The 26,302-nt window shown below is 37.0% G+C and overlaps 2 protein-coding genes across 2 annotated transcripts in view; both read right to left on the bottom strand.

Moving 5' to 3' along the window:
• LOC306851331 (arf-GAP with Rho-GAP domain, ANK repeat and PH domain-containing protein 1-like) overlaps nt 1-5,064 on the bottom strand; it is an 80,469-nt gene extending 75,405 nt beyond the window's left edge. The window contains exon 1 of the mRNA XM_079387490.1: nt 4,939-5,064. The gene's annotated coding sequence lies outside the window, so the exon portion shown is untranslated. The remainder of the gene's footprint in view (nt 1-4,938) is intronic.
• Nucleotides 5,065-9,060: 3,996 nt separating this feature from the next.
• Nucleotides 9,061-25,352, bottom strand: LOC306850962 (START domain-containing protein 10-like). Its single transcript, XM_079386944.1, has 6 exons — nt 24,765-25,352; nt 13,593-13,740; nt 13,403-13,506; nt 11,559-11,676; nt 11,066-11,118; nt 9,061-9,597 (listed from the first exon to the last, which is right to left on the bottom strand). Exons 1-6 carry the CDS (start codon nt 24,924-24,926, stop codon nt 9,370-9,372), a joined length of 813 nt encoding a protein of 270 aa, XP_079243070.1. The 5' UTR covers nt 24,927-25,352; the 3' UTR covers nt 9,061-9,369.
• Nucleotides 25,353-26,302: the final 950 nt, after the last annotated feature.

Below are 26,302 nucleotides of genomic sequence, written 5' to 3'. Positions count from 1 at the left end.
CTCCTGCCTCTGACTGATCATCATATGACCAAGATGGCGGCACGTACACATCGCGAGGCTCAGCATCACTCAAGTTTTTGCAATTTTGCAGTATTTTTCCTGCTCATCTTGGGCCTGTTCGCACTGAACAGCTTTGCCTTAACATCATACACCCGACAGGAGATTTTGGATATCGGTCTGCAATTTTCCAACAGTTTTATAACCAATCATCGACTCTGAGATCTCCAGAACACCCGAGGCTACGCACTCTGCTCAGCCAGGCGGAAGTGCTCACAGGCGGTGCCGAGATCGTAAACAAAGGCGGGAGAAGTGCGGAGGACTAAGAGCTAAGCTAAAGCTAACACCGCACCGGCTCTCTTTACCCAGCATTTTCCTCGCTAATCTGCGGTCATTGGTGAACAAAATGGATGAGATACGACTTCGCATCACCCATAGCAAGAAACTTTTGGACTGCAATGTCATGGTTTTCACTGAAACATGGCTACATAGCGACATACCCAATAATGCTATTGATCTAACTGGACACTACACGCTCCGAGCAGATAGAACGGCAGATGACTCCGGCAAGACCAGAGGCGGAGGATTGTGCATTTATGTAAACAAAGCTTGGTGTACGAACTCTGACATTGTTAGAAGACACTGCTCATCTAACCTAGAGTTTCTCATGGTTAAGTGTAGACCTTTCTATCTGCCGTGGGAGTTCACTTCCACCATTATAACTGCATCCTATATTCCCCCGGATGCTAATGCCAGTACACCCGGAGGCTGCATTTATTGTTGTAGGTGATTTTAATCACTCCAACTTAAAGACAGTGCTCCCCAAATTCCATCAGCATGTCTCCTGCCACACTAGAGACGACAAAACTTTGGATCATGTTTACACAAACATCGCTGGAGCTTACATCGCGACTCCTCTCCCCCACCTGGGACAGTCTGATCACCTTTCTTTGTTTCTCACCCCTAAGTATTCACCCCTCATCAATCGTGTGAAGCCATCAGTGAAGACCATCAAAGTGTGGCCAATGGGAGCAGAGTCTGTACTTCAGGACAAGTTTCAACACACGGACTGGAGTATGTTTGCTCCTCAGGCTACCAGTGGCTCTCACACGGACATTGATATCTATGCCACCTCTGTACTGGATTACATCAATACCTCCATTGACAGTGTTACAACAGAGAAACATCACAACGTACCCTAATCAGAAGCCATGGATGAACAAGGAGGTGCGGCTCCTGCTGAAAGCCCGCAACACTGCTTTCAGATCAGATGACGCTCAGGCCTACAGCACATCCAGGGCTAACCTGAAGAGGGGCATCAAGAAGGCCAAGCACTGCTACAAGCTAAAGGTGGTAGAGGAGCATTTTTCCAACTCTGACCCCCGGCGCGGGTGGCAGGGCATCCAGGTCATCAGTGACTACAAGCCATGCAACTCCACTCCGACCGTCACAGACGTCTCCTTCCTTAATGAGCTAAATGACTTTTATGCTCGCTTTGACAATAACAACAAGCAGACGGCCACCAAGATCACACTCTCAGGAGACCATCAGACCCTCAAACTCACCTCCACAGATGTCTACACAGCATTGAGCCGGATCAATGCATGCAAGGCTGCTGGCCCCGACGGCATTCCTGGACGTGTGCTCAGGATATGTGCAGAGCAGCTCGCAGGGGTCTTCACAGACATTTTCAACCTGTTCCTCACCCAAGCAACTGTACCAACATGCTTTAAGTCCACATCCATTGTGCCAGTGCCGAAACACTACTCCCCTACGTGCCTGAATGAATACCGCCCCGTAGCACTCACACCCATTGTTAGGAAGTGCTTTGAGCAACTGGTCCTGGCAAACCTCAAAAACTGCCTCCCACCCACACTGGACCCACACCAATTTGCCTATAGAAGCAATAGAAGCACTGAGGATGCAGTAGGCACAGTACTGCACTCGGTACTCACACACCTGGAAAACAACAACACATATGTACGGATGTTGTTTGTTGATTTCAGCTCAGCATTCAACACCGTCATTCCCTCCAAGTTGACCACTAAACTTGGAGGCTTGGGTGTTAACACCTCCCTCTGCAGCTGGATTATGGACTTTCTGACCAACAGACCTCAGCATGTTAGGTCAGGCCACACCTACTCCACCACCATCACACTCAACACCGGCGTACCACAGGGCTGTGTGCTGAGCCCATTTCTCTACTCCCTCTACACCCATGACTGCAGGCCTGTGCATGGATCCAACTCCATCACCAAGTTTGCTGATGACACCACAGTGATTGGCCTCACTACAGAGGGTGGTGAAAACCGCCCAACGCATCACAGGGACACCACTTCCTGCCATTGAGGACGTCCAGAGAAAACGCTGTTTACATAGAGCTCGCGGCATTCTTAAGGACTCCTCTCACCCTGACCCTGATGTATAAAAATAAAAATAAATATTTTTTGTTTGAAACTGTTTGAAAATAACAAATTATGAGAAATATAAAAATATAAACCAACTGCAAATTAAAGTCTTGATTCCTGACCTGTCTGCAGACAGCAGAATCAAATATTACAGTTAGTAAATGCGAACGTAATTAATAATAACAACAATTAATATCTCACATGCACACATTAACTTCAGCAGCCCTAAAAATACATTGAACAATAAATATATAAAAATATAAATATATAAATAAAAACAATTCTCAAATTTTGCATTAACCACTTTGAAAAAAAAAATTATATTTGTAATTTATGTCTTGATTTCTGGCCAATCTGTACATTCAGTGAAAGTAAACATAAAAAATAATTAATTTATACCTTAAGTGAACATATCGACTTTGACAGCCCTAAAAATACCACTTTTTTTTTTTTTATCTCTAAATTTTCACAGACCCCCCTAGGCAAAGTCTTACGGCCCACGGTTTGAAAACCCCTGTTTAAGTAGAAACATGAGTCACAAACAACGGAAGCCGTATACTGAGACATATGTCAGACTTCAGAAACGCATTCAATCCAGAAAACCACGAGGAGGAGGAATAAAACTGCTCTGTAATTAAAGGCCATGAAACACTTCACAGCCTCTATAAAACATTCTGCTCAGAACGACACATTAGACAGAAACAGGATGAAACAAGCAAACAAGTGTCTCAGTTGTGGTTAAAGTCTCACTGACACATGCTTACAAAGTCACAAAAACACACATGGTGTGAAGTTTTGACCAGTTAATCAACAACTCAAGAACTTGCTGAAGAGAGACGGCTGATGCATCTACTGCTCTACACTTACACGAACAAATAAACACTGCAAAATAAACTATTACAAACATCATCAACCAGGGAAGGGTGAATGGGTGCCGTCAGAATGAGAGTCCAAACAGCTGATAAAAACATCACAATAATCCACACCACTCCAGTCCATCAGTTAACATCTGGAGAAGACAAAAGATGAAACTAATCCATCATTAAGACGTTTTAAACTAAAATACCATAGAGTTTATAATCCATAATAACTCTTCCTCCAATGAAAAAGTGTTCTGGTCTGAATCAGGAGAGAAATCTGCACAGATCAAGCACCGTTTACAAGACAAAACAGCTCTAAACTAATATGTGGCTGGATTTTGATGTGAGAGGCAACAGCAGATGCACTTTTTCACTGGAGGAAGAGTTATTATGGATTATAAACTTTTATGTAGAGAGACAGACAGATTGCTGTCTGTCTCTCATCATGTGCTGCTGCTGCTGGTTTAGTTGCATTTAAAAGCATTTAATAAGTGCTGATGTGACAAATAAAAAGACAAATTGGTTATAAATTCACAAGGAACTAGAAGCGTTGACGAACATTCACTGAAAGAAACGCTGAACAACATCAGGCTCGACTGAGCCGCTTCAGTGTTTATAACAAACATCAACCTGATTAACATTCCAGCCACATCACAGGACTAGTTAACCCCTCCACACACACACACACACACACAGATCTCTATTATGAGCGTTAAAGGAACTGAAATCATCCTGTGCACTAGTATTAGTGCTCCATCTCTTTAAGAACTCTATTAGTCGGCCCACAACACCTGTGAACTCTTTTGGTTTAAGACCACATCCCTCAAACACACACACACACGCGCGCGCACACTCTCTCTCACACACACACACACACACACACACTCTCTCTCTCACTCTCTCCCTCACACACACTCACTCTCTCTCACACACACACACTCACCCTCTCTCTCTCACACACACACTCACCCTCTCACACACACACTCACCCTCTCACACACACACACACTCACCCTCTCACACACACACACACTCACCCTCTCTCACTCACTCTCACCCTCTCTCTCTCACACACACACACACATACTGAGCATTTACCGGGTAAAGAGACAAACATTCCAGCAACTGAGCAACCAGAGAGAAAGAAAAACAGAAAGAGATAGAAATACGGGACACAGACAGAAGAGCAAACAGAGAGAAAGAAAAACAGAAAGAGATAGAAATACGGGACACAGACAGAAGAGCAAACAGAGAGAAAGATGGGAAGACTAAGAGACAGACCAATAAAGAGAAAGAAAAAGACAGAAAAACTAGTGAAATGTGAATTTGAAAATAATCGATCAGTCTTTTCTCACACTTCTGACAGAAGAATTTCCATTTAATATAACAGAAGGATTGAACAACAAGAGTGATTTCTAAGCGATGAAATATGTCAGAGTTACTGAAATTATGGTCGATATAGAAATATCCTGCTATAAAGGCCTGGACACAAGAGAGATGTTTATCGTTTTCTCGTAAATTAGCTGTGACTGCAGGAGAATCACATAACTTAAGATTTGTTCGAGTTTATGCTGATGAAATCATCCCCTCATTTCTGTGTAACTGACGAAAAACGCGCGTTAGTTGAAGAAACTGCAGATAAAGTCGTTCAATCTGAATGAAGGAGCACTTACAGGCGCGTCTGCGGCAGAACTCGGCTGTTGTTGTTGTTGCTCCGGATGGTTGTGTGTTTCTCAGCGCGTCAGACTCTCAAATCCACTCAAACACTCACAAAAACCCTGTAACAAACTTCCGTAGGCGGCGCGTCACATGAGTGCGTGAGACTCCACAGCAAACGACTGATTGACGCGACGCGACGCTCCGACTGGCGGTAAATACCGCTAATGGCGGTTGCTATGATACACAACGGTCACATTGCTCAGGGGAGCGCGGCGTCACTGAAACCTCGCGACGCGTTTGACTCGTTCGTATTATTGATATAAGTGTAATCGTTTAATATTATGACCTATACGGATTGTTATCTGATATACAAAAGGAAATTCTCTTTATGAATCTTTAAACAATTATTTATTTTTTCAAATCCTCATGGAATCCTCACACTCGACTGTGATTGGTTCATCCAGCTTTTGCATTGATAACACACATTAATAACAGATCATATTTATTCATTTTCTGTGCATAATACTATATACTAATAATGTAATAATAAATAAAAAATAACGTTTTTTTCTGTATATGTATATCATACATTATTTTGCATATTACTTTATTTATTATTATATTATATAGCCTATATATATATATATGTGTGTGTGTGTGTGTGTGTATTACCTATTTTTTCTGTCAATTAAATGTACAAAAAGACCTCATTTAAAACTTATTTATATATATATATATATATATATATATATATACATATATATCGTTTATATTAATTGTATATTATATATTTTTTCTTTAAAATATGTATTTATTATATTTATAAAATTATATACACAGTATAGATAGTTATATTTATTTAATATAGCTATATATATAATTTACATTTTATATTTAGTTATTTAGCAGACACTTTTATCCAAAGCAACTTATAAATGAGGACAATAGAAGCAATCACATTAGTAATATTAGTTTTTATTCTTAATGTAATTATAAAGGCCTTTCTGAGTTTATACTTATGAATAGGAAAAATCTCTATATTATATTGTGATATATTCTGGTATTTATGATCAGTGTAGTTTGTAGTATTTCTAACAGCAGCATTGCACGCGTTGGCCGATAGGTGGCGCTGCAGGACTGAGAGTGAATATTAGCCTGTGTTGTGTTGGTACACTGCACTGCATATATACTGTCTACTGCTGGAGTTTAGCATGCAGCATGCAATGACCTCAAACAGTAGAATGCTGCGTTATTTTCCTCATTACCATGCATGTTTATTTCAGACTGTTTCAGTCTCAGAAATAAGAAAATGTTGCATTTGTAGTCTTTGTGTGTGTGTGTGTGTGTGTGTGTGTGTGTGTGTGTGTGTGTGTGTGTGTGTGTAAGTGCATATAATTAGTCACAGCTGATGTCATCCCTGGTTCATTTTGCGAACTTGTGTAGCCAACCGCATTGCATTATGGGATGCTGTACATTTTATAGTGGGTTCCCTTCTTAGTCTGCACACTGTACATCATATACTGCAAAAACAGCAACATGTTCAGTAGTGTAGACATCATCACTTATACTGTGAGACCTCAGAGGCTGCACTAAAATGGTTAATCATCAGAGATATAAAGTATGCTTTTCATCATCATCAGTGGACTATAGTGTAGGATGAAAGTGTGTCAGAGTCTAGCAGCCGAGTGGCTTGAATACCTACTGTGGGGGCTTTAACAGCTCACATCATGTGTGTGTGTGTGTGTGTGTGTGTGTGTGTGTGACTGAATGCTTCCTTCAGAGGCGAATCACCAGGTAACTCAATATTTAGTGATTCATGTTGATTTGATCGATTTGTGCGCTTGGAGTCTTCACTAGATAATTATCAAAGCAATAGTTCAACCAAACAATGAGAATGCATTCACTCAGCTCATCTAAGATGTAGATGAGTTTGTTTCTTCATCAGGTTTGTATAAATGTGTCTCTGCATCTGTGTCTCAGTAATGGATGCTCTGCAGTGAATGGGTGCCGTCAGAATGAGAGTCCAAACAGCTGATAAAAACATCACAATAATCCACACCACTCCAGTCCATCAGTTAACATCTGGAGAACACAAAAGATGAAACTAATCCAGCATTAAGATGTTTTTAACTCAAATATGACTCCATAATAACTCTTCCTCCAGTGAAAAAGTGTTCTGGTCTGAATCAGGAGAGAAATCTGCACAGATCAAGCACCGTTTACAAGACAAAACAACTCTAAACAAATATGTGTCTGGATTTTGATGTGAGAGACAACAGCAGATGCACTTTTTCACTGGAGGAAGAGTTATTATGGATTATGGACAAACAAATGATAACATGGTACTGAGAATGACCATATTTGGTCACATGACACACACTTTCTTGTGGTTTCACAGTACTGTCCACGTGGCTTTACAACGGATATCCAAATAACAGGAAGTGATAAACACACACACACAGAGAGAGAGTCGAGTCACCTTGTCAAAGCAGCTTTACAGTGTTAAAACAGGAAAATAGTGTCGATAATGTAAATAAAATTAAATTCTGCTGTAGAGCAGCTTTAGAAAGAGGACAATAGTAAACAGTCAGTTTTTCAGTTAAAGTCAGTTCACACACACACACACAGTCTGGTCAGCTGTCCTTGTAGGGACTCTCCATAGGCGTAATGGCTTTTATACTCTGCACAAACTGTATTTTCTATCACCTACACCTTACAGGAAGTAAGCAATTTTTGATTTTCCAAAAAACTAAAAAAATATTTGTTCCTGGCATTTATCACATTATTGGGACCAAATGTCCCCACAAGGATAGTAATACCAGTAAATTTTGACCTTGTGGGGACATTTGGTCCCAATGTTGTGATAAATGCTAGGAACACACACACACACACATTGCCAAATAAATAAAATACAATCCACCACTGAGGATCTCAGAGTTTCAGGTTTAAGGCTGAAAACAACCTAGTACTTTTGTGTGTGTGTGTGTGTGTGTGTGTGTGTCAGATTGATCCCTTCACTGTCAGCATCATCAGATCTCATTACTGTCTCCTTTCACACTGATAATGAGTCTCTGACACTGGCAAGATGGACAGAATGAGAAACAGAGACAGACAGATGAGTCAATGAAGGACAAATATATCATTGTCCTGAGTTTGATGCTGTTGTAACACTATTTTATCATGTAGCATTTATTCTTTAATGCCATCTATTCTATATATATATATAAATGGGTGGTGATGGCGCAGTGGATAAGACACATGCCTTTGGTGTGAGAGACCCGGGTTCGAATCCACTGTGAGACACCAATGTGTCCCTGAGCAAGACACTTAACCCCTAGTTGCTCCAGAGGCGTGTGACCTCTGACATATATAATTGTAAGTCGCTTTGGATAAAAGCGTCAGCTAAATGAATAAATGTAAATGTATAAAGCCAAGATTGTTGGAGTATTGGCATATTTCTATATTTTAAAAAATATATTTATTTTAATGTGCTTTGAGGAATGAAGGTTTTCATGTCTAAACTGTTGAATAATAGTACCGGTACATCACGGTTTACACAAAAATATTGTGCAGCACAACTGTGTTCAACATTGATAATAATCAGAAATGTTTGTTGATCAGTAAATCAGTATATTATTATGATTTCAAAAACATACACAAAAAATCTTAATTGCAAACTTTTGACTGCCTGTGTAACTTCAAAAACTCCTGCACAATTATGAACTTTCCTCAACTGTATCTTTAAATTCATATAAACTTGTGGATGTAGATGGAGAACATGATGAGAAATGTTAGACTTTATATTGGGCTCCTGCACAATTTTAAAACTTTGTCTCAGGAGAAATGGAATAAAAAAATTTAATTATTGCTTTAATTATATTTAGGTTTATTTTAAAGAAACTAATTTATTAAAGAGATCTTTGTGATTTGTCTTTTATATCAGGCAAAATCAGAGACTATTTTGCAAACTGTATACATAAAACTTGATCTGCCTCTTTCCCCTCGGTCCATTCTCTTTCTGATGAGGAAGGTTTAGAACGAGTCATTTTCCCCATGTTCTCACTAAAATGACTTTAGTTTTCCTGCCGACTCTTTCTCTCACAGGTTTTGTTGTAATAAACAGAAGACACATGGCGGAGCTCCAAAAACACAGGCAATAATTCATTTTTAATTCTTCGTTACTACATTCATTGATTCATTGAACTCGTGTCGTACAGCAGATCGACGGCGACGCTCTCTGTGTGTCTGGAGAAAAATTGCATGCGTAGATTGCGTACATAAGGTCAAGGGTCAGAAATCATAATCAGAACTCAAAATCATTTACATCTGTGTAACCAAATTAATCAATCTGGGTTGAGCACTTCATTGGGCTGTGTGTGTGTGTGTGTGTGTGTGTGTGTGTGTGTGTGTGTGTGTGTCTGTGTCTGTCTGTGTGTGTGTGTGTGTCAGTTGTTCCCCTCGTCGTCGCTGTGCTCGGCGCGCTCATCTTTGCTCTCTCTGAGTGAGCTCTCGTCGATGTTCTCCAGTGATTCTGCGTGTTGGATGGAGAGCTCAGACAGCGGGATGCTGGACAGCGGGTTCTGCTCCGGGAACAACCACGGCTTAAAACCCGGACTGTGCTTCTGCTTCCACTCGGGATACCGAAGACACGCTTTACTGATGCGCTTCATCGCCTGAGAGACACACAGATGTTATGAGAAATTACTAAATAAATAAACAATGGAAAATTAGATTCAAATTAATGAGTTTTAAAAAAAATCTTAAAAAAATAGATTAATTATAATAAATAAATTATAAACCATGATTAAAATAAAATAATTACATTTTAAATAAATGTAAAAGAATAAACAAAACTTTATTAAAATATTATATTAAAACTTAATATTAAAATAAATAAGTGATATTTAAATAACTAAATAAATAGAAAATAAATAAACAATAGAAAAATAGAAAATAAACAATGGAAATATTTATTAAATTAAAAAATGATAAAAGTAGATTAAATAATGCAAAAAGTAAATTACAATATAAATTAAAATAAATATTAAACAAAAATTATTCATTTAAATACATTTAAAAAAATTATTATTATGTTGTAAATAAATATTATTAAAAGTGATATTTAAATAAATAAAAGTGATATCTTTATAAATAAAAATAAATAAAAAACAATTCAAAAATAGAAAAATCACAATGGAAAATTATATTTAATAATTCTAAAAGTAGATTAAAATAAATTATTTAAAACAAACAAAAACCGATTTAAATAAATTATGAAACATGATTACAATAAATATTAAAATAACTTAAAGTATAATAAAAAAATAATTACAATAAATAAGTTTTTTGATTAAAATAATTCAAATGCTAAAAATTTATTTGAAAAAAATCTATAAAATTATTTGAGTCTAAACAGGCCTAAACAGCACAAAAACACTCAGCACGTTATCAACAAAATCCCTAAAAACATTGAGCTATTTTTTGTCAGTGTCTCAGCCCTGTTTGATATGAGCCTCTAAATTAAAGGAGGGCTGAAACTGAGGAGCGTTTGTGTTCATCCAGACGCGCACACACACACACACACACACACACACACACACACTATAGTAATTCAATCACAGAAACACATTTAGACACAATGCAGCTCTTTGTCTCACTGACGTCTCAGAATGGTTGTTTGTATCGTCTGTCGCTTCACTTCTGCTGTCGTCTTCTGCTCTCTTTCAAATCATTTCAATTAAAATCATTTATTTACTGCTTTATTTAAATCTGAATATCCTGCATTAATGTATGATTGTATGATTCATCAGAACTGCAGTGATGCTTTAGAAACGTCAGTGTGTTTAATATTTCACGGGTTCTTTTGTCACTCAGTGTCTCTTTATCAATCAATAAATCAATCAATCACTCATCTGTTCTTTCACTCTGTGACGTTTCCTGGGAAAACTGATGGCCTACTTCAATGCACACACACACATATACACACACATGCATGCACACACACACGCGCACACGCACGCTCGTGTCTGCCATTCCGTGTTTTCAGGGTTAATTCTGTTAGGAATGAAGAACAGATGAAAAGCGTAGGAGTGTAAGAATAAACGAGTGTAAGGATGGAGTGAACTAGTGCATTTTACTCACTTTAGGAGCCAATAACTGGGAAGACTTGTTAACAACCCACTTGGGAAGAGAACCTGAGAGAGACACAAAGAAAGCTCGAGTTTAGAACAGACGGGTTGATTCAGGGCAGTAGATCACACTGATCTGAGCAAACATTCAACTATGTAAATAAAAATTAAATAACAGAAAAATTAAATGTAAATCAAAATAAATGATCAAATAATGTTAAAAGAATTAAATATAAAAAATTAATTAATTTAATTTAATAATTAAATTAAAAATGTAAATTAAGTATAAAAATAAATGAATAATAATCAGTGAAAAATATGGTTAAAACTCAATAAATATACTAAAATAAAACTAATTGGTTAAAATAAATAAATTATTAAAAATGTCAATAGTAAATATTAACAATGCAAATTGGATGAAATCATAAAAAAATTATTAAAATCAAATAAAAAAATTAAAATTAAAAATTAAAATTAAAAGGTGTGTGTGTGTGTGTGTGTGTCACCTCTCGGGTCCACCTGCGCCAGGTATGTTAAGGTGCAGCTGGTGGGGCCGGTGCGTTGGATCAGGTATCCCGTCTGGATGGAAATGGCTCGCACCAGATCCTTCTTAGGAGGATATTTCTGAAACACACACAATCAATCAATCTATAAACACATCAAGATCTAACTGAAATGACACTCAGTACAGCATCACTGTGGTTACGGGAACACTATGAGCTCTCATTCTACATCCCATAATGATCAAAATGACACTCTGGCCTCTGTCTGTGTGTGTGTGTGTGTGTGTGTGTGTGTGTGTGTGTGTGACAATGAGAAGAACAGGAGATAAGACACGTCTCTCTCTCAGTGATGACAGACAGATCAATGCAGTGCAGAGCTGCAGCACACCATTCCGATCACAGATTCCACAATTTTATGAGACACACACACATTTGCTCACTCGCTCACAAACACACACACACACACAGATGAACCAGCAGTTTGTTCCATGCTGCAGCAAAGTCCGATTATGTAGAGGACTCATCTGGTTCCCGTGGTCTTGTTCTGATGGCCGTCTAGGAGATGAGGTCTTCTCTGGGGATCAGTCTCTGGGGCTCATCTAGTTGTCCTGATCTCTGCTGACATTCAGGGCTGTAGAGGTCATCTCTTGGACCTCATCCACAGTCTGGGCTGGATACGGATTGGATCCGGGTGACTTCAGTGACCATCTGATCTGGAAGACCTTGTCTCCTAGACGGCCATCAGGACAAGACCACAGGAACCAGATGAGTCCTCTGCACAATCTGACTTTGCTGCAGCCTAGAATTAAACTGCTGGTCTCACCAGAGGAGAACCACACACTATTTCCCCGTTTAACACTATAAAGCTGCTATATAAATAATGGTGACTTGACTTGAAACACACACACACACACACACATCTGTACAGCATCACAGTGACACGCTTCAGCTGTTGTAGTGAACACAGACCATCATTACATCGTTAGCAGCAGAATCATTACCGTCCTGACGGTCACACAAACACACATCAGTGCTGCACGCTGACCGTACAGAAGAACCAATGCAGCGCTGCACACTCAATCATGACCAAAACAGCACAGCGATCCCCAAACTCTCACATTTCCCTCAGATTTTACATTCATTTGAATCATTTAACAACATATTTGCACAATCACAGTTCTCTGATGTCACTTAATGTTCATATAGAATTGTAAACAAATATTTCAAATATTGTAAACAAATACAAGATTGAATCACTTTTGTATTTATTTTTATTATTTAGTTTGCTTTTACATACAATATAAGGCAAGACAAAGCCAGCATGCACTGGTTCATTCTGAGATTTTGGTCAGTTTTGTTTCCATAACATGTCTCATTTCAGACTAGATGAAAGAAAACATCCAAAAAACACATTTGAGTGTTTGTTTTATTGTTTTATCTATTTGTGTCTTAAGATTTTAATCATAATACATATCTTGTATTAGAGTTTGTTTCTCCACTTCTACAGCACTTACATTCACTTAATTTACCGTGATCAGTCAAATGGGGAAAGTGACGATAAATAAATAAGATATGATGATATTGATTCATTTATATTAACTTATTCACCTTGCCTTCATCTAATTTAAATATAATTATTTAATTTTTAGCTTTTCATTTATTAGCTATGATTATTATTTGTTATTAAACTAATAAAAACTAATTAAAAAGAACAAAAACAACAAAAATACTAAAACTTTAATTAAAATTAAAGTGATAACAGGAAATATAAAAATGAAATCAATTCAAACTATTAACAGAAACTATAACAGTATATGAATGAGACTAAACTAACACGCATCACTCACGGTGTGTTTAATGGAGTAGTTCATGATGATGTAATCGTTGCCCATCGGCAGCCAGGAGCGCAGGGTGATGACATCACGGTTCTTCAGCGGTTTAGGACACTTCCCTAAAAAGAACGAACGCTTAGCATTAACACAAAGTAAATGGCATATTTTGATATTTAAAGGCTAATTCTGCAGTGGCAGAACTTACAGGAGTAATAGCCCACATCTGCGTTGACCGTCAGTTTGCCGATGTCGAACGTCTCGATGACATTTGCGTCCCACTTTCGCCGATACTCGATGTCGTGGAGCACGTCGTACATGGTCTCAGCTGGGATGTCCTTACACAGCATTCGACACTGAGGAGACAGCAAAAGAACTACGTTACCCAGAATGCATCACAGGCCATAAAGCCTCAAGAAGAATCTAAAAACTAAAACATTGCTTTAAATAAAATTTAACAATGTAAATTACATTTTTAAAATTTATAATAAAATTAATATAAACAAACTTATTTCCACTAGTTGCCAAGGAAACATTTCTCATTTAGTTTGACAATGTACTAAAATAACAAACTAAAATAAAAAATTAATACAATAAATCCCAAAACCTAATAAAAATTACAAAAACATACAATTAAATTACTAAAACTTTAACTAAAATTAAAATGAAAACGACAACATTTTTTTTTTTTTAAGTTTAATTGAATTTGAAGCGGTAAGACAGCTAATAATAAAACTAAAACAAACTAAATTAATAAATATTACATATTTAAAAAATAAATTAATAAGACAACAAAATTAATAAACCTTAAATTAAAGTATAAATAGAATAAAAATAACATCTATAAAGACATTTTAAAAACAAAACAGATAAAAATCAACAAATACTTAAACTTTAAAATTAAAGTGAAAACAAAATATAAAAATAATTCAAAATACTAACAAAAAATGACAGTCATGTTATTATATTTCAATAATAGCAAAATAACACTGGTCAGAAATGACAAAACATAAATATTTAAATATCTCTGGATGTTTATCTCCTCCTGGAAATGGACCAATTAACGGTATTGACGACATTATACTGTTCAAGCATCTTGTGAAGTATCAGATCATATTCATGACTGTCATAAAAGCTGTAAATGAAGCTCGACACATTCTGTGATAACTCAAGCGTCCGTGACCTTAAAACTGAAACACACGCGTGTAACTAATGACCTACATCAGGTGAAACGAGGCTGAAGCTACTCTGAATCTGAAGTGATTCGTGAAATAAACCGGGCCATTAAACTAGATCTCATCTCAACAGCACCTGTGTTTTCTAGAGCGACGACAAGAACGAGAGAACCAATGAAAAACAGCTGTAGGCGCAGAAACGACACACTGAAGTCTTCATCCTCCAAAACTCACTAGTGATAGAGAGGAAAACATCTCGTGGTAACTAGGAATGACAGAAGCTTCAGTCTGGATCCAACCCTTAAATGATCTGAGATGACCGAACACCTGAGAAAAGATGATGCCAACCCCTCAGAGGACCTCAGAGGATGCCAACGCTCAGACAACATACACAATTAACACATTCTGCCACAAGTTAAATATATTAAGGTTCTGTAATATATAAATATATTGTGGAAACTTAAATTCCTGTAGAGCTGCTTTGCAACGATTTGTATCATAAAAAGCGCTGTACAAATAAACTTGAATTGAAAAGTACAGAAACAAAATGATCATCATCTAAAAAGAGAGAGAGAGAGAGAGAGAGAGACAAGAATTTCCACAAATTTAAAACGGTTTAATTAATTCATGTTTTGAAACGTAGATTAATAAAACAATTAAAAATTCCATTAATACATTTTTCTAAATGCACATTTTAAAACTATTTTTAAAAATGCATTTGGCAAACGTTTTTCTCTCTCTATTTGCCAAATGCTTTTCTTGATCCGTTTGTCAATTGAGTTAAAAAATGTCATTGGACAGTTCACACGTGGGAGCAACCAATCAACTTTCACCTCGATTTGAAGAGCCAACCCCTCTCTCTCTTGTAACTGTAGCACGCCTTGTCATTGGACAGTGAGAAAAGCTATACGTCATTACAGCGAGAGTAAGAAGACGGATTCAAGCGGCGCACAATGTCAGGGGAATCTAAACGTGTTTGAGAGGGATTGTGGATGATTTGTCAGCTGGATGGAGCTTAGATGCTGACACTCCCACAGCGTTCCAAGCCCCGCCTCCCGGAAGGCAGAGCAGTACTGGTCGAGCCGGAGGCCACTCAGCCAATCGGACACTGAGGTAAATTTGCAGACGGTCCCTAAAGCAGCCTAGGCAGCGAAATCAAACATACACTAACTTTAATAACAAACTTTATGATAAATGCTTGCGAATGACAGTCCTGTGGTATATAATGTTATTTTGTTGAAATAAAAAAGTATTACATCGAATTATGTAATTGGCCAGCGAAGAAAGTCCGTGCTGCTGGAGATGTGCCAGCCCCTGATAACTGAGAGGAGACTTTCTATCGCAGAAATCAGCTAAAACTAACAAATCATCCACAATCTCTCAAACACGTTTAGATTCCCCTGACATTGTGCGCCCCTTGAATCCGTCTTCTTGCTCCCGCTGTAATGATGTATAGCTTTTCTCACTGTCCAATGACAAGGCGTGCTACAGTTACAAGAGAGAGGGGTTGGCTCTTCAAATCGAGGTGAAAGTTGATTGGTTGCTCCCACGTGTGAACTGACCAATGACATTTTTTAACTCAATTGACAAACGGATCAAGAAAAGCATCTGGCAAATAGAGAGAGAAAAACGTTTGCCAAATGCATTTTTAAAAATAGTTTTAAAATGTGCATTTAGAAAAATTTATTAATGGAATTTTTAATTGTTTTATTAATCTACGTTTCAAAACATGAATTAAATAGTTTTAAATTTGTCTATTTATTTGTCCATTTAAAAGTGATTTATTTATATACATTTTTATGTTTGAATTATTAAATCAAATTGATTCTTCGTTTTGTTTTTAAGTGGCACTCTTGGTCCTCCATAGATGGTCAGTCTGTGGTGAAAGAGGCAGAAGGAACAAAACGCTTGACTGGGATTTCCTGAAGCTCCACTGGAGCCTAACATCACGAGTGGGAGGACAGACTATGTGTGTGTTTGTGTGTGCGTGCGCGTTTGTTCATGTGTGTGTGTGTGTGTGTGTGTGTGTGTGGTTTGGGGGAAGCCCAACAGCTTTTTGGAGAATCTGACATCTACAGCTGAGCCACCCACATAGTGCTGCACACTCATATGTGTATGTATATATATATATATATATATATATATATATATGTGTGTGTGTGTGTGTTCTGGTTTGTAGCACATTATTTAATGCCTGCAGATGGGTGTTCTTTACTGACATCTATTCTTTCATCATCAAGACACACACACACACACACACAATCTCTGAGAAGTCCGAGCGGTAAACCAGTAGCGGAATGGATTCTAATGCAGTGAATCCACCCCCAGCTTCATTCTGTGACACTTTAAAAGGTGTTTCTGCAGAAAACATTTGCCTGAAGCTCCTGACGATAAGCAATACTCAAACTACTGCTGCATATAATGCAAATGAAAGCATTACCAGCTGTACTGAGACACTCAGAGCTGAGGAACGTCTGATTGTTTCACGGATGTGACACCCTTTAACAAACACCATTGCAATATCACACACACACACACACACCTCAGTATAAGATCCATATCACACACACGTGGACAGAGCACTGCACTAGACTTCTATTATTTTTATATACAGCTGGTTATAATTAATATACATTTTTACCATTTTTATTATTACATACATATACACTATATTGCCAAAAGTATTGGCACCCCTTCTAATGAACAGGTTTGACTACTTCAGTAATTTCTATGAGTACAAATCTTAATGTTGAAGCCTATAATGATATTCTAGGGAATTGTGTGCTTCTAATTTTATAGCAACAGTTTGGACAGAACCCTTTTCTATTCTAACATGACAGTGTCTCTGTGTATAAGACACGGTTCAGAAAGACATGATTGATTGAGTCAGTGTGGAAGAACTTGACTGGTCTGCAGAAAGACAAGTCCTGATCCCAGCTGAACACCTCTGGTGTGACTTTATATGCAGACCTTGAGCCAAAAACTCATCACCAAACACCAATGACTTATACATACACTATAAGGACAGAAGTGTTGGGACACCCCCTTCTTTAGAACAGAAGAAGCCACTAACAAAACTGTGGCAACAAAGATGGAAATACAGTTTTTAAATACGTGAATTATGCTTCCATCTTTGTTGTCACAGTTTTGTTAGTGCCTTTTTCTTAGTTCTTCCACACTGACTCAATCAATCATGTCTTTCTGAAGCGTGTCTTATACACAGAGACACTGTCATGTTAGAATAGAAAAGGGTTCTGTCCAAACTGTTGCTATAAAATTAGAAGCACACAATTCCCTAGAATATCATTATATGCTTAAACATTAGTCATTTCTATGAGTACAAATCTTAAAGTAGTCAAACCTGTTCATTAGAAGGGGGCGAACCAATACTTTTGGCAGTATAGTGTGTATATATGTATATATATGTGTGTAATATTAAAATATAATATTCAATTTTGTAAAATTACACACATATATATATATATATATATTAGCGCTGTTAAACGATTAATCACTATTACTCACATCCAAAATAAAAGTTTTTGTTTTTTTTGTTTACATAATGTGTATACTATGTATATTTATTGTGTGTATATATAAAAACACATGCATGTATACATTTAAGAAACATAAGTTATGTTTATATATTAAATATATTTTTATATAATATAAAATATAAGAATATGAATTTATAAATGTATAACATTTTTCAAAATGTATATATTTTGAAAATATTTACACAAATATTTACTGCATGTGTGTATTGTGTATACATAAATATACACAATACACATATATATATATAATGTAAACTACTTTTTTTTTATTTTGGATTAAATTAATCGCGATTAATCATTTGACAGCACTAATATATATATATATATATATATATACACATACATACATACAGAGAGAGGGAGAATTCTTTGCTGTTGTTTTTTCAAAACTTATAACATGAGCTTCACTGAAAGAGACTGTTTACCTAAAAAGTATTAATTAGCATTAAACTAGACTATTAGAAATATTTATACTTTTGATTTTTCATCATTTTCTCACCCTCATGTCAATCCAAACCTGATTTAGCTGAATGTTAATACTGTTCTTTTATATACAACAAAGTAAATGAGGACTGAATGTTATTCAGGTTCGGATCTGTGAATTAATTTTGAGTTCATTTTGATTCTAGAACATTTCAAGCATCTGTTGTGCATGTTTGATAATGGTCGGTTCTGTGCGAGATGGTCTGATCCGGCGAGTCTCTGGAGAAGCGTTGTTCATCCAGAGAGACACAATGATCACGAGGGATGGTGGTGTTTTATCTCACACACACACACACACACACTACTCCTCTCTTCTCATTAGGCCTTCATTTATCACATCATTAGTTTTCTTTCTCTATAACTGGTCAATGAAGGCAGATGCAGAACCTTCAGAAAATGACGAGAAGATGAGAAGATCTGAAATGAACCGCAGACACTTCTAGAAACACAAGAAACTACTTCTAGAAACAACAGTATGCCACGCATTTTGTCAGAAAACAATTAAAAAATGAAGCAAATGCAGTTTTGTCTTCTTAAAGGGACAGTTTCATTTTGTCCTCATTTACTCGCACTCATGTCATTTTACCATCATTTAGATACTATTACAGCTTTTAGAACTATTTTAAATTTTAATTATTTATTTATTATTTTATCAATTTTTAAATGTTTAAAATATTTTTAAATTGTTTAATTTTTATTTTAATTAGTTTTAATTTTAGTTAATGTTTTGGTAATTTTGTTCATTAAAATAAAAAAGTGTCTATATATTTCTATGTTTTTTGTACATCAACTGGCAACTAGGGATGCAGCGATTAACCGGTTCCGCGATTAACCGCGCTTTAAAACGTCACGGTTAATTAATCGTAAAGGTTTCGCAAAACCGAGTGTTTCTGTTGCACGCAACTGAACTGTTGCAGCTTGTGCAAAATGAAAACAAAGTCACAATAGTGGTGCACCAGCTTAAAATTACGTGCTTATCAGAAACACTGAGGCTACTACACTAATTATATTAGTGACAGAGGGACTAAACAGCGAAGCTTTATTTCCACCAAAGAAATGCCTGTCGATAGTAGTGTGCAGGGCTCCACAGTGCGAGCATTTCACTCGCATTTGCGACTAAAAATAGATGTGTGCGAACTGGAAAATGTATTTAGGAGCACAAGTGCGAATACAAAACAAAATACAAAACAGCCTAACTTATACAGTAGCCTATAACAAACGTATTAATTTATTCTGCTTATTTATGTAAAAATTGCGATGCAGCGGAGCGAGTTAAAGTGAAGACTCGCTGAATGACGCACATTCGCCACTAGAGGCCGCTGCCGTTACCCCGGTAACCCAGTAAACAAATCAGCTGCGCTACTTTCCTAAAACTGTAAATAATGTTTCACACTCACAGTCATTTAGATATTTATATTCGCTTTAGTCTTCACAATAGCATCAAATAACTCTTACTTAAAGACTTAATGAGCTATTTATTTTCAAACATTTTTTCTAAGCTAAAACATGGCCCATCCACTGATCTAGAGAACAGTGGGCCTATCTATATATCAACGACTGATTCGTTATTATTGTTCAGTAACACAAGTTCCATTAGTTAACATGAAAAAACAATGACTGCATTTATTAATAATGCTATCTTCATTTCAACTTTTAATAATACATTATAAAATCAAAAGTTGTCTTAATATAATTCAATGGAGCTAACATTAACTAACATAGTTGTATTTTTTATTAATCAACATTAACAAAGAATATTAACTACTGCAACAATTAGCTATTGCACATTTTTAGTTAATGTTAACCTGCTTTAACTAATGTTAACAAATGGGACCTACCCCACTAAACATTGGACGTCGGATAGACGTGCAGATCATGTCTATATTGGGTCCGTCGGTCCATGACCAATTCTGGACATCTATTCAACGTCCAAACTAGGTCCACTATTTGGACGTCCAACCATGACCCAACTTGGACGTCATTTTGACGTTCAACATTTGACCTAATCTGACTTATTTTTTTTTGGACGTCATTTGGACGTCTATGGCAGTTGTGATATACACATTAGACGTGCGGTAGACGTCGAAAAAAGACGTCGCCTGGCGTTACAAAACAACCCCATCAATGGACGGAAATTGGACGTCCAAAATGACATGGAAAAGACGTCACTACGACGTCACATTGCGCAGTGGGACCTATTGTTCTTTCGTTCATTATTTTCAAAAGAGAAATACTGTCATGGATGTTTGAGCAGCGGTCACCTTTTTTTATTCTAATGGGAGAGATGGACTTTTGTTTGTTGTTTGTTTATTATTATTTTGTGCTGTATTGTTGGTTACTGTGTTATTTCTGTTTCAAAAGCCAGCAATAAATAACACTTTAACATCTAAAGAGTGTTCATGTGATTTTATACATTCTTAATGTTGGGAAATGAATAAATGCCTAATAATCGTCATAATCGTAAAACCGTGATTATTCATCAGACAATAATCGTACCAGCAAAATCTATAATCGTTGCATCCCTACTGGCAACATGCTGAAAAAATATGTTTTTAAATATTTTATTTTATTTAATGTTTTTTATTCCAAGTAACTAACCTTTTTATGGTTTTAGTTTAAGTTAAGAGTTTAGTTTACATCTTTATTTTGTGGAACACAAAAGGTGATATTGTGAGAAATGTCTCAGACATGTTTTTTGTCCATACAATGAAAGTTAATGGGGTCAAAGTTATTTGGTTCTCAACAATCCTCAAAATAAAAATTAAAGAATTAAATTAAAAGAAGAATTAAAGTCATACAGGTGTGTAACAACATGAGGGCAAGTAAGAATGATCATTTCTGGATGAACCGTTTCTTTCAGATGTGTGCTTACACGGCCAAACTCAACCACATTTGTATGAAAATTAATCCCGTATCATAAATTTCATGATTGTGAAAGACATAACCTGATTATAATGTTCACTACCAATACTAATGCTACTACTACTAATGATAATAATAATAATAATAATAATAATATGATGATGGCATTATTTATCTCTTCACAAAAGATCACTGCACATATCCTGTGCATATGAGAGAGAATATTTATTCACTGAATCAATCTCGCTCGCTCTCGTTCTCTGTGGCCTTTTGTCTGCAGCCTATAGAGTATTTCTCACACTTCAGCATTTTGTGTCATTATGCTTTACTGCTGTTTCCACCACAGGAACACAAGTCAGCACACACACACACACACACTTACATTCTCACACACTTGCACACATTCACTCTCACACTCAAACACACACACAAATACACTCTCATATTCACACACACGCTCACGCACTTGCACACACACTCACGCGCGCACATACACAAGCTCACACACACTCACCCTCATACATACACACACTCACACACATTCACTCACACACATTCACTCTCGCACATACACTCACATTCACACTCAAACACACACACTCTCACATGCTCACACTCTCTCACACTTGGATGCTCACACACTTGCGAGCACACACACACACTCACCCTCGCACTCACACATGCATTCACTCACTCGCTCATGCACTCATACACGCACGCACACTCTCACTCACACGCTCCTGCATTCGCACACACACACACAAGCTCACACTCACTCTCACACTCAAACACACACATGCGCGCGCACACACACACACACACACACGTGTTTGTGTGTTAAATTAATGCGGATTTTACAGTTGATTCAGCAGATTCTTTCTCCCACAGAAACACACACGAGGCTCTGCGTTACAATGGCGAGGGTCAGTTTTCACTGGAAATTAAAGGATTTGAAGTCACCAATGATATTAGAGAGGACTGAAACTCCAAACTTGCACAGCATCTGTGATCTGAAAGAGACGCTGGTGTTTGAATAAAGAATCTCTCCAATTCATTTTTTTCAGTTTCGGCACTGATTCTGGAACTGAAAATCAGCCTGAAAATCCCTTGCTGCCCGACCTGCTTTAGACTGGAATATAAACCGAAGATATGAGCTACATATTATTTATATGTTAATACCAATTTTTACAAAGTTTCTGGATTGAGAATTGTAATTAAATGCAGGATTGAATCAGAAAATGAAATGGATCATTTTGGCTCAGAAACTGAGGTGCATGAGCTCAGATCAATCAGCTCCAAAACGAAACTAAAAACCTGTGCTGATGAACAGAAAACCAGTTAAAACAAGATCAGGTGATAATAGAGCATAATGAGAAATCTCACAACGTGGGAAAAATGCACAAATTACCCAATTGTTTGGGAAGGTTGTTAAATGCAAGTAAAGCACCTACTTTAATGTTTCAAATAACTTTTGAGAATAAAATGTCCACATACTTCTGACCTGTGCTTATTAAAATACATAAAAGAATAAGTGATCATACTCAATTTTATTATATATTAAATTACTAAAATCCTCTTGCTGACAAATGGGTAAAAGCCAATGGTTATATATATATATATATATATATATATATATAAAGTGTGTGTTAAATGTTTCTTCACAGCACTAGCAGTGACTGATTTAAACACCACTAACAAACACACGAGGTGTTTAACGTTAACAGGTTGTGTTTCATCAGGTTTGATGCTCTGAGCTGCAGAATGAAGGCCTGTATTATAATAAAAGAGACGTTTCCTTGAACAGAGAATCATTCCGCCTGATTTCCCCTCTCCTGCTTTACTTCTGCTCGCGTAACTTTGCTTCTTTGTTTGATAGATTTCTTCCTATTTTGTGAATTTGTGAACAAAGGGGCGAGTGTGTGTGAAGCACAGGTGAGCGGCGTGAGAATCCAACACCTGAACAAGCAGGCTTTGACCTTCCTGAACTCTTAAATTCATTGAGTTTCCTGCATAACCTTGAGCAAACAAAGACACCAAAGATCCGGTACTGACTGAAAACTGTATAAAACACACATTTGAGTCTGCGAACCCGAGCTGAACTCGGTCCAGTCTGGATGTGTTTGATGAACAGATCGTGGCACGTTTGTCAGACTCTCTGTGAATCTCACGCTTTAACGGTTTCTCGCCGGTCTGAGAAGATAAACACACGCGTGGACATCCTGCAGGGTTTCCGTTACAGAGCAAACACACCCATACATGTGCGTCAACACCTGCTGGATAAACCTGCTCGCCCGTCACACACCCGGATGTGCTGCTATACACACACTCACGCTCGTGACCGACTACAGCTTCAGTTTAACCCACACATGACCAAAACTCTGCTGTTTACCCAGTAAAAGCTCTTTTAGTGTAACTGTACAAGCGTCCAGCTTCAGCTGCTGCTTCAGAGTCAAATCTTGACTGATTTTGATCAAGTAAAGGTCAGAATAACTGCAGTCATATCTCCAGATGAACTCTTACTGGACTGAAGCAGCTCAGCTTTACTTGATTCTCCATCAATCATTTTCTAGATCAGTGCGTCTCAAATCTGATCATCAGGATCTTTTGAGGAGCGTTTGTTTCCAGAAGCTTTACTTTCTCTGTTCCTCAGCGGAGGAATGATCTTCATCTCACATCTTCTGAGGAGCGTTTATTTCTTCATCTCTCAATCAGCATTGCATTATATGTTTGGATCATTTACATCTCATCTTACTGAGACATATTACTGGAGATATAGAGTGACAAGTGTTAAATTAGTATCACTGAGATGCTAGACCATGCACAAAACCTTCAAAAAATAAATAAATTGAGATTTATACATCAATAATCTTTCCATTGATGTATGGTTTGTTATGATAGGACAATATTTGGACAAAAAGACAAAATATTGAGAAAATCACCTTTAAAGTTGTTCAAATTAAGTCTTCAGCAATGCATATTACTAATCAAAAGTTACATTTTGATAAACTTACAATAGGAAATTTACTAAATATCTTCATGGAACATGATCTTAATATCCTAATGATTTTTGTCATAAAAGAGAAATGTATAATTTTGAGTCATACAATGTATTGTTGGCTATTGCTACAAATATACCTGTGCTACTGATGACTGCTTCTGTGCTGCAGGGACTCATATGATACTCAACAAAAACATATTTCGTTATATTTGGACTATTACTTCAGGTTTAATATACGACTGATCATCTGAAGTTGGCATGAAGCTGTAGACCAGCAGAAACCAGCTCAGACCAGCAGAGCTCACCTTGATCCTGTGTAAGCTCTTCTCCTCCTCCAGAACCTGGATCCAGACGCAGGTGTTGTTCTTGTTGTAGGTGAGACTCCAGTCTTCCTCGGATTGACACTCGTGTTTAAACCGGCTAAAAGCTCGGTCATCCGGGATCAGAACCTCTTCCTCGGACATCATCCTCCTCCTCCTCCTCTTCCTCTTCTTCTGAGACCGGATCCCGGATGAACTAACGGAGGAGTTCGCTGTTAAAGTTTGAGGATTGCCAGACGCCTGCGATCGGACGCGCGTCGCGTTTTGATGAGCGCGAGAGAGACGCGCGTTAAACGCACCGGTGGTTTCTCAGTGTGAACCGAATCTCTGCGGGTTCTGATCCGGATTCGCGTCTGACGCTCAAACATATGCGCGTGAGCGCGTTTTAAGTGCGCTTCCGCGGGTTTAAAGATCCAGATGCGTGCGCATAAACTGACGCAGTCTACTAATGTGCGTGGAAGATGAATAAACGCAAACGGGTTCGCCGATGAGACGCGCGAGCAGCTGTTACATCCCGCTCGTGCGTGTGCGTGTGTAAAAGATGAGCGAAAGCGGGAGCGCGCAGGCGTGACTGACAGCTGAGCCCCGCCCACCCTTGTGCACGCGCACAGCGTTGACGTGTTACTAGCTTCCCATCATGACCACTGCATTTATCGATTTTCCTTCTTATGCTTGCATTAAGATTAGCCTACTCTTCATATACAACATCATACATTCATTATGAGGCTTCAGTAATTCTTTATAAAGTTACTTAGTATTTTAACAGTCATGGATGAAACTGTCAGTGCTGAGGAGAATTTGCACTTGCTAATAAATCATTTTCCAAATATCATCTTACTAAGACATATTGTATATAGAGTGACGACTGATAGATAAGTGAAAATTATTTCACATTCACAGAATTAAGGATCAACAGATTGAGATATACTAATATTTTATTTTAAAAAAACATCAAATGCCTTATAGTCAATTTAATAGGCAAACATAATCAATAATTTCAATAAATAAATAAATATGTATTATTTATTAAATTTTAATTGATTAAATGTATTTAATGTTGAATGTAATCAATGTAATAGTAGTAATAATAATAATAATAATAATATAAACATTAATTAAATGTGTTTAATAGAAAATGTTAAACATAATACATCAATAATTAAAATAAATAAATATTTATTTATTATATGTATTTAGTATGTCATACACAAAAATAAATCAATAATTAATAATAAATACATATTGTAATGAATGATTAATTATAAGAAATATACATTCAATAAATATAATTGTAATACATATTTTAATATATACATGTTTCACAAATGTTTAATTTTAATAAATAAATAGTATGTAAATTAAATTAATGGAATTTAAAAATTGAAATAATACTTAAAAAAACAAAAAAATGTAATTTGAGAGTAAGATCAGAAGAGAAGTTGAGCTTTAGTGTTTTAGAGCCTGCTACAGAGAAGTGACCTCAAACATCCACCAGAACACCAGCGGATTCAAACACATTGATT

The sequence above is a fragment of the Barbus barbus genome (assembly GCF_936440315.1).
Source record: "Barbus barbus genome assembly, chromosome: 31".
NCBI classification, from domain to species: domain Eukaryota; kingdom Metazoa; phylum Chordata; class Actinopteri; order Cypriniformes; family Cyprinidae; genus Barbus; species Barbus barbus.
This window is presented reverse-complemented; position numbering and strand designations above follow the sequence as displayed.

What these genes read in the sequence shown, in the direction of transcription:
- LOC306850962 (XM_079386944.1), bottom strand. Translation starts at nt 24,926, where the DNA reads ATGATGTCCGAGGAAGAGGTTCTGATCCCGGATGACCGAGCTTTTAGC. An exon ending in AGAGCTTACACAGGATCAAG is followed by an intron (nt 13,741 to 24,764) that starts GTGAGCTCTGCT and finishes CTGTCTCCTCAG; the next exon opens with TGTCGAATGCTGTGTAAGGA. An exon ending in ACTACTCCATTAAACACACC is followed by an intron (nt 11,677 to 13,402) that starts GTGAGTGATGCG and finishes TGTGTGTTTCAG; the next exon opens with AAATATCCTCCTAAGAAGGA.